The sequence below is a fragment of the Etheostoma spectabile genome, chromosome 19 (genome assembly GCF_008692095.1).
Source record: "Etheostoma spectabile isolate EspeVRDwgs_2016 chromosome 19, UIUC_Espe_1.0, whole genome shotgun sequence".
NCBI classification, from domain to species: domain Eukaryota; kingdom Metazoa; phylum Chordata; class Actinopteri; order Perciformes; family Percidae; genus Etheostoma; species Etheostoma spectabile.
Genome location: NC_045751.1, coordinates 6,075,334 through 6,083,562, shown reverse-complemented (window position 1 = coordinate 6,083,562; position 8,229 = coordinate 6,075,334). Strand labels below are relative to the sequence as shown.

Here is an 8,229-nt window from a genome sequence, read left to right as displayed (position 1 = left end):
CTCTTGCCACAAAATTTCCTGTCATGCTTGTTGTATTTGGTGAACTACTCTCTGCTAGTGCCTATAATTTGGGAATTGAATTGGTATCTGAAGCTGGTAAGGGATCTCTGCCATTTGTTTTGACCCCCTTTTTCTCCTGTTTTGTGGACAGCCAGGGAGGTTAGCGCTGTGTGTTTTGGTTTGACTCTAGATCAGTTGCCATTTTCTTTCCAGGTAATGTGGGTTTTTGTTTGTTGTTTTGGCCTTGGAGACCCAGGCATTTTTCAGCCTCTACTTTTAAGTTGGGTTACTGTTTATTACCCTTTTTGTTTAACATCATCCATATATATATTTCTAGTTGTGTAATAAAGGATAATTGTTACGTACTATGTGTTAACCTCTCCCTTTTGTTAGTTTGAGTTTATGATTTGTGTTACTTCCTAGCTTCCCCTAGGCATAAAACGTAAGGGTTGTAACAGGTGACATGACCAACAAAATAATCCCCCCCCACCCACAAGCATCTTTACAGATCTGAGGATTTGACATTTTGATTCTGATCAGGGCTGGGCAATATATTAATATCATGTCAATATCGATATGAGGATAGATTATCTAAAATTTTGAATGTCGTAACAAGTGTCTTTTCCTGGTTTTAAAGGCCGCATTACAGTAAAGTGATATCATTTTCTGTATGTACCAAACTGTTATAGCTCTTCTATTGTTTGCCTTTACCTATCTAATCAATATCAACTATTGATGATTACTTATCAAAAATGTTGTTGTGATGGACGTTGGGATAGCTCACTGGGTAAAGTGGGTGCCAATAGAGGGTTACTCCTCAACGCAGTGGGCCCAGGTACGACTCTGACTGGCGGCCCTTTACTGGATGTCATCTCTTTATTTTGTCAGCTGTCTTGTCAATAAAGGCCTTAAAATACCCTAAAAAATCTCATTGTGTAACTATTTTGTGAAAGCACCATATTATAACCATAACATAGCTAGCAATCAGCTACATATGAGCAAAAGCAATAAACATATTAACATTCACACGTGTGTCTTTCTTGAGTAACAGACCTGGGATCTGCTCAGTAGCACTCTCACTCTGCTGTGTTGACTCCCTTGTGAATTTATTGCGGGAGGGTGACAACTGATCACAGCACCCCCAAACATCATTACAAGTCTGAACTCAAAATGCAACATAAGTTTACATGCAGATGCAATAATGCCAAAATAAACATGAAGAGAAAAAATGTGGGCCTATTGTCTAAACTAAACGGTTTGCTGGATGTGTTGAAATGATGTTGGTTACCCTGTATTTACTCTCTTGCATTGTACACCAAGGGTATGAAGTGTGTGTGTGTGTGTGTCCCCTACTTCCTACCCCCCCCGCCCTTCTCCCGGCTGTCATGCTCAGACCACACTCATCTTCAAACTCCATTTTCATCTCAACTACACACCTAAAGGTGCTTGCAGCTAAGGTTATTGGGAATGTCATCAGTTTGCAGACATTTAGTATAAACCAAAGAATTTTTACAAAATCAAATTTTGACCTAATCCTGGCACTGGATGAAAATTTAAGAGATTACCAAATTACAATTCATCCCAAGAGGAACATAAAAGTAGTTTCATACAGAAATTCATCCTCATAATGGTGCTGAAGGTAGTCAGGCGACTTATGCCGAACTTACACCAAACAACTTTTCAAGTGGTTCCAATGTCTCAGACTATGAGTCTTGTTGGAGTGTGCTCCTGTCATCTCCATCGTTTGGTGTAAGGTGGTCATCAAACCAAGTCTGAGTCATTCTTTAACATCTTGACATTCCGACAAAATCAAACGTGTTTCATGGCATCATAGGTTTGAAGTCACATGAACATTGTCAACAACCAATGGGTGCGCTCCCTCCAACACCAAACAGGAAGCAGCAACAACTAGAGCCAGTGTTGATTATGGTTGCTATGGCACATCGCTAAGCTAAACGTTAAAAAGGGAAAGATGAAGTGTGTCATCTAACAGGAGATTTACCGGCCCTGCATTCATCTGCAAGTGCTGCACACTTTCCCTTAAGTTACCAGCTAGCGGTAGCTAGCTAGCTTGGTTACATTTTTCAAAATAAATAGATTACAGTGTCAGGCTTTAGTCTTTTCAAAGTCTGTTTAAAGTCTTCTAGTGTATGGAAGGCATTGGGATTCATCGTCTGGGGGCCACACATGTCTGACAAACAGTTGTTGAGATAAAGAAACTGTATACGCAGAAAGACAATCTAGAACTTTAAATGTGTGCGGCTGTAATGTAAGTTATCTGTCTGATTCCACATTCTGTTTCTATTCTCACGATACCGGCTGTTACAGCATTGTCTCCTTCTGCCCATTAGAGAGTTTGCTTTACCAACAGCCCACATGCTGGGACTTGTTTTCAGGAGAACTTCTGGCACCTTCCTAGCTCCTGCTCTGCAGTATTGACAGCAATCCACGGCCCACTCCACCTCCAGAGAAGCCAACATTACCAACCACCTCCTTCTTTGCGATGGCAGCGCTCCAGCTTTTGCCTGCCTGGCCTCCAACCACTCCCACCTCCTCCTGCCTTATCTCTCCTTCTCTTCACTGTCCCAGAAACAAGCGGCTCTCCTTATCCAACATCAGAATCACAACTTGGCCTCGGCATGTGATGTTTGCATGTCAAACATCAGTTTTGGATCAGTGACCTGATGCGTGTTGAGATCTGTGGCGAGGAACATACTGGGTTGGTTCCCTAAACAGCTTGCTGAATATTAAAGGCATTAACAATTTGTTGTGTAGTCATTATGTTATTTCTGACTCTACGGCAGATGTACTAATTTAATACGCATGTACCGGGGTGGAGAACGGGGGTGCCTTCTGGGTCTCCAGCTCCAAATGTTTTCTCAACATCCCTGACTCTTTTAGGATTTTAAAACTTGAACTTTGTGTCATTTCAGCTTAGTCTCTCCGACTGGACTGGCAAATTAATTGTGAAAAATGTCTTTTACCGGAGAAATACTGCCTTTGTTTTAAAAATCGTATCCTACGTGTAACTTGTAACTGTAAAAACAGTAAATTAAAAATAGTAACATCAGACCATTTTTGCCTCTTTTGTGGTTGCAGGAGTGAAAATTAGTCATCCTCCACGTTTTTTTGTGTTCTGGTATCAGAATGATGAAGAAAGTTGGAGAACAATTAGACACAAAAAAAGGACATAGGCTCTAAAAAGAGATTATTCTTCTCTTTGGCAACTATCGTGTTTTTTCTGAATGAGTTAAAGATTTGTAGGCATTCTATTGTCAAATGGCTTAAAAACAATAGGGCAAAAAGCTACTGTAAGGGTTTGGGCTGAGCGCCAAATGTTTACAACATCTGATTCCGCCCCTTTTTTCTACTTACTAAATTAATACTTTCTTTGACATAATATACTATACTAAGATTTATGATACAATGTTTTTAAAGACTTTTTTGACAAACTGTACTATTACTTATTATAGTACATACTGTACTCTGACTTTTAAATGACAATATATACTGTGACATTGTTATTACATTTTAAGAAATACTATATTTGACATACTATGACTTTTTTCAAAATACTGTACTATGACTTTAAAGATGTTTTTCAACATAGTATATTATGTCTTTTTATCACTTTTTTGACATACTATACTATGGCTTTTTTATTCTTTTTTCAACATACTATGCCTTTTCAACATACTATGACTTTTTAATCAATTTTTGACATATAATACTATGGCTTTTTTTGTCACTTTTTTTCAACCCACTCGACATACTTGGACGTACTTTTTAAAATGTTTTTTGACAACCTATGTGTCAGGTCTGATAGCGCCTGTAAAAAAGCGAATGACTTCAAAACAGAAGGTTGTTTTTTCGGATCTCATCCATTTAATAAATTTGGAGATGCAACTTCAAAGAATGAGTAATTTCAATAGATAAAGCGTGAGGTAGTCTCAATGTATATGTTTGAGATAGATTATGGCTTTTTTATCACTTTTTTCAACATACTACACTACAGCTTTCATCACTCCTTGTGACATACTATACTATTGCTTTTTGTCACTTTTTTAGGCATACTATTCTATGGCTTTTTTATTCCTTTTTTTGACATACTAGACTGTGGCTACTTTTGTCACTTTTTTGACATACAATACTATGGCTTTTTAATAGTTTTCGTCGACATACTATACTATTGCTTTTTATCCCTTTTTTCAACATACTATACTATGGCTTTTTTATTCCTTTTATTGACATACTATATTATGGCTTTTTTTGTCACCTTTTTCAACATACTATATTATGGCTTTTTTATCGCTTTTTTCCACATGCTATACCACAGCTTTTTTGTCAATTTTTTTGACACACAATACTATTGATTTTTATCGTTTTTTTCAACATACTATACTATGGCTTTTTTATTACTTTTTTTTTTACATATTATACTATGGCTTTTTAATCGCTTTTTTCAAAATACTATACTATGGCTTTTTATCCCATTTTTCAACAATTTTATATTGGCTTTTTAATCTTTTTTTTTTTTACATACTGTACTATGGCTTTTTAATAGTTTTTTTTGACATACTATACTATGGCTTTTTAAACCATTTTTTCAACATACTATACAATGGCTTTTTTTCCCTTTTTTCAACATACTATACTATGGCTTTTTATCCCTTTTTTCGACATACTATACTATGGCTTTTTATCCCTTTTTTCGACATACTATACAATGGCTTTTTTCCATTTTTTCAACATACTATACTATGGCTTTTTATCCCTTTTTTCGACATACTATGCTATGGCTTTTTAAATTGCTTTTTTCAACATACTACACTATGGCTTTTTTATAACTTTTTTCAACATACTATACTATGGCTTTTTAATAGCTTTTTTCGACATACTATACTATGGCTTTTTATCCCTTTTTTTGGACATACTATATTATGGCTTTTTATCCCTTTTTTTGACACACTATACTATGGCTTTTTATCCCTTTTTTTGACATACTACACTGTGTATTTTTATCCCTTTTCTCGACATACTATACTATGGCTTTTTATCCCTTTTTTTTTAAATACTACACTGTGTATTTTTATCCCTTTTCTTGACATACTATACTATGGTTTTTTATCCCTTTTTTTGACACACTATACTATGGCTTTTTATCCCATTTTTTAGACATACTATACTATGGCTTATTTATCACTTTTTTTGGCATACTTTGCTGTGGCCTTTTTTGACACACTGTACTATGGCTTTTATATCACCTTTTTTGACATACTATAATATGTTTTTTTATCACTTTTTTGACATACTATATTATTGTTTTTTATCCCTCTTTTTCAACTGACTATACTATGGCTTTTTTTATTGCTTTTTTCGACATACGATACTATGGCCTTTTTTCAGCCTACTAAACTAGGTTTTTTTTATCACTTTTTTGGACATACTATACCTGATGTTTTCATCACTTATTTTGACATACTGTACTATGACTTTTTCTTTTTTCTTCCAACAGAAAAGAAAAAGGCTACAGAATTCTTTACTGATTAAAAAACAAGCACAATTCACTTTTATTTATTTTGCCCTAAAATCAATGTGACATTTACCACCAATGTATGAAATACAATATGATTGATTTAATAGTGGAATCTGGGTGTATTACCCGTATGCCGTATCGTTCCCTGATAGACGCCCTCATGGCGAGAGATGCCGGTGGCACGCAGGCAATACAGTCCAGCAGAGGCAGACATGGACAGGCACCCAGCGCACTGGTCACCCTACAGGTGTACACTGGGAGGCAGCACAGGGCAAAGCAGCCTGTGCATACACACACAGGCACACACACATCCACGCACACACAGTAGATCAACTAACAGTACACAAAAATATGACATGACAGTTTAGGCTACATCGTTTCAGGCCTTTTCAGACATATTTCCGCATTCAGCAGAGACGGCCAGAAACATTATAAATCTTTTATTTTACAGTATACACTTCATTGTTTTTTCACACTTACAGTCACCCATGTCTTTATGGCACTCACACAGGCCAGTACTCCATTGACCTGCCTCCTGACCCCTGCTCTCCGGCTGGACCTGGACCACCTGTCGAGACATGGCTGAGCTGGCCATGAACGGCCATGATAAATAGGTGGGGACATAATTTAAAATACCGCCACATTAAAAAATGAACTGTCATGATATAGGTAAAGATATAGGGCACTATTATGGCTTTGATGCTCTTTATTACTGATGGGTTCCCCTCATATGTTGCACTCTTACTAGTTTTTACTAACATTTTACTATTCTCTAGTTAGACTTGCCGATACTGTTCAGTATTTTCCATACTGGTATCATTATCTAACTATTATTAATAATATCTTAATTATTACATAGTACAATATTGGTTTGTCATTACTGGTGCATTCATGTGTGGAGCATTTTACAGTATGTGGCATGTGGTCAAGACAGAGCTAATTCTAATTATTTTTTATATTGTATATTTGGTTTGTTGGATTCAAAACTAATACACTCAAATAAAAATAAAAAACTTCGTAGCAAAACGCATAATGTCAGAGCAGAAAAATACCAGTACCTTTGCTGTTAAGTTCACGGATGTTTCTATTAATCAAAAAAAAAGGAACATTCTGTAGATTTACACTACACCTTCAACTGGCCTTTAACAGACATTTCTATTAATCCAACAAATCTAAATACGGAAAAACACCTGTGACAAATCACTACAGAAAATTACCATGGGATATTAGACTGTATTTCTACAGACTTTTCTAACAGTGTAGCAAATTACTAGTACAATTGCTAGTAGAAATTGTACTAGTTACTATCTGACACTTAGGTTGTTTAATGTCAAACACTTAGTTTGAAAAACAGAGTTGCCAGGAATCTCGGAAGCATGTAACATTCCCTCCAAAGAACATATGGCAAACAAATGAGTAGTACATTCTAGTAGCATTCATATAGACTATTATTTATATATATATTGCATTATTACTGTTCACTGGATCCACGTCACCATCTTGACCACAATTTAATGCACTAACTGTATTCTGACTCTTTACTACATCTCAACAATGTTATAGATCGTCTTTTAATGTATATTATGTTTACACCATACCACTTCTGCATATCCATCGCCCTGCTTACACCTCACTTTGTGCCGGCTCTGAACTGCCTACGTAATCTGTACCTTTGTAGTCTATTGTATTAGTGTTCTTGCACTGTATTGAATGTGAAACTGTATGTTGTCTTTCACATTTATTCTTTTCTTGGCCAGGTTGCCGTTGCAAATGAGAACCTGTTCTCAATGGTATACCTGGTTTTAAAAAGGTAAAATAAAAGCACATCTTTTTTTAAATGAAAGAATTTGAGGAGATAGGGGTTGCTATCTGATCTACTTGTTTGCATCTTAAGGAAATTGTGGCCTAGGGCTAGTTGCGATCGCTGCCCCTTTGTAATCTATCACCTCTACACATTTCCACCAGACAAATAAAAAGAGGACGAAAAGCAGCCGACTATGTATCCGCAACCCATAATTCTGGCCAAAGGCAACATCCACAGGAAACCATTATCTCGGTCAAAAGATAAGCTCAACAAGCCCGTGAGGTACACAGAACAAAGGTCCACGCCCCTAACTCTCACTTAAGATTAAACACGGCTGTCTCCTGATATGAGTTCCTCTTTGGCTCTGCTCTCCAGCCACACAGGGGAGAAAAGAATTCCACTGGAACGTTCCAATTTATTTCTGGCACATGTGTGGTTCAGAGCCAGCGTGCTTGTACTGTGATTAACATCAGTGAAGTAGAACTAAAAATATGTAACTAGTTTTTTTTTAATGAAGAATAGATGACTTACCTGTCTGCGCTTGTTCAATCCAACCCAAAAACACAAGCACAGTTATCTTCTGTGGGATTTTTTCTCTATTTCTGTCTTCTTACTTTGAATTGTGCATGTGTGTGTGCTCTTTGCTTAACTGCAATGTTTTTGTGTAAATATGAAACCGCCAGATAAGAAGGGTAAACAAGGCAATGCCCTCCCATGACACTTGACTCAGCTGACATGCAATAGGTTTACACAGACACCATAGTGAGAGCTTAGTTGATGTCCAGACACTGTGTCTCTACTAGTTTAGAGTTCATATTTTATTATAAGGATCCACAAAAAATAAAGTTTTGTTACTTCTCTTCATCAGCTGTGGATCTGCAGTCTTCCT

The 8,229-nt window shown here is 36.6% G+C and overlaps 1 protein-coding gene across 2 annotated transcripts in view; it reads right to left on the bottom strand.

Moving 5' to 3' along the window:
* The window catches only part of LOC116707412 (placenta-specific gene 8 protein), a 10,140-nt gene extending 2,150 nt beyond the window's left edge, over window positions 1-7,990 (bottom strand). Inside the window, exons 1-3 of one of the 2 annotated variants that reach the window (XM_032544738.1) lie at window positions 7,872-7,990; window positions 6,017-6,123; window positions 5,663-5,817 (exon numbers count right to left, since the gene is read on the bottom strand). In XM_032544738.1, coding sequence (XP_032400629.1) covers window positions 5,663-5,817; window positions 6,017-6,116 — 255 coding nt within the window. In that variant the 5' untranslated portion in view covers window positions 6,117-6,123; window positions 7,872-7,990. The remainder of the gene's footprint in view (window positions 1-5,662; window positions 5,818-6,016; window positions 6,124-7,871) is intronic. The other variant, XM_032544739.1, reaches the window with a different exon arrangement.
* Between the last annotated feature and the right edge of the window lie 239 nt (window positions 7,991-8,229).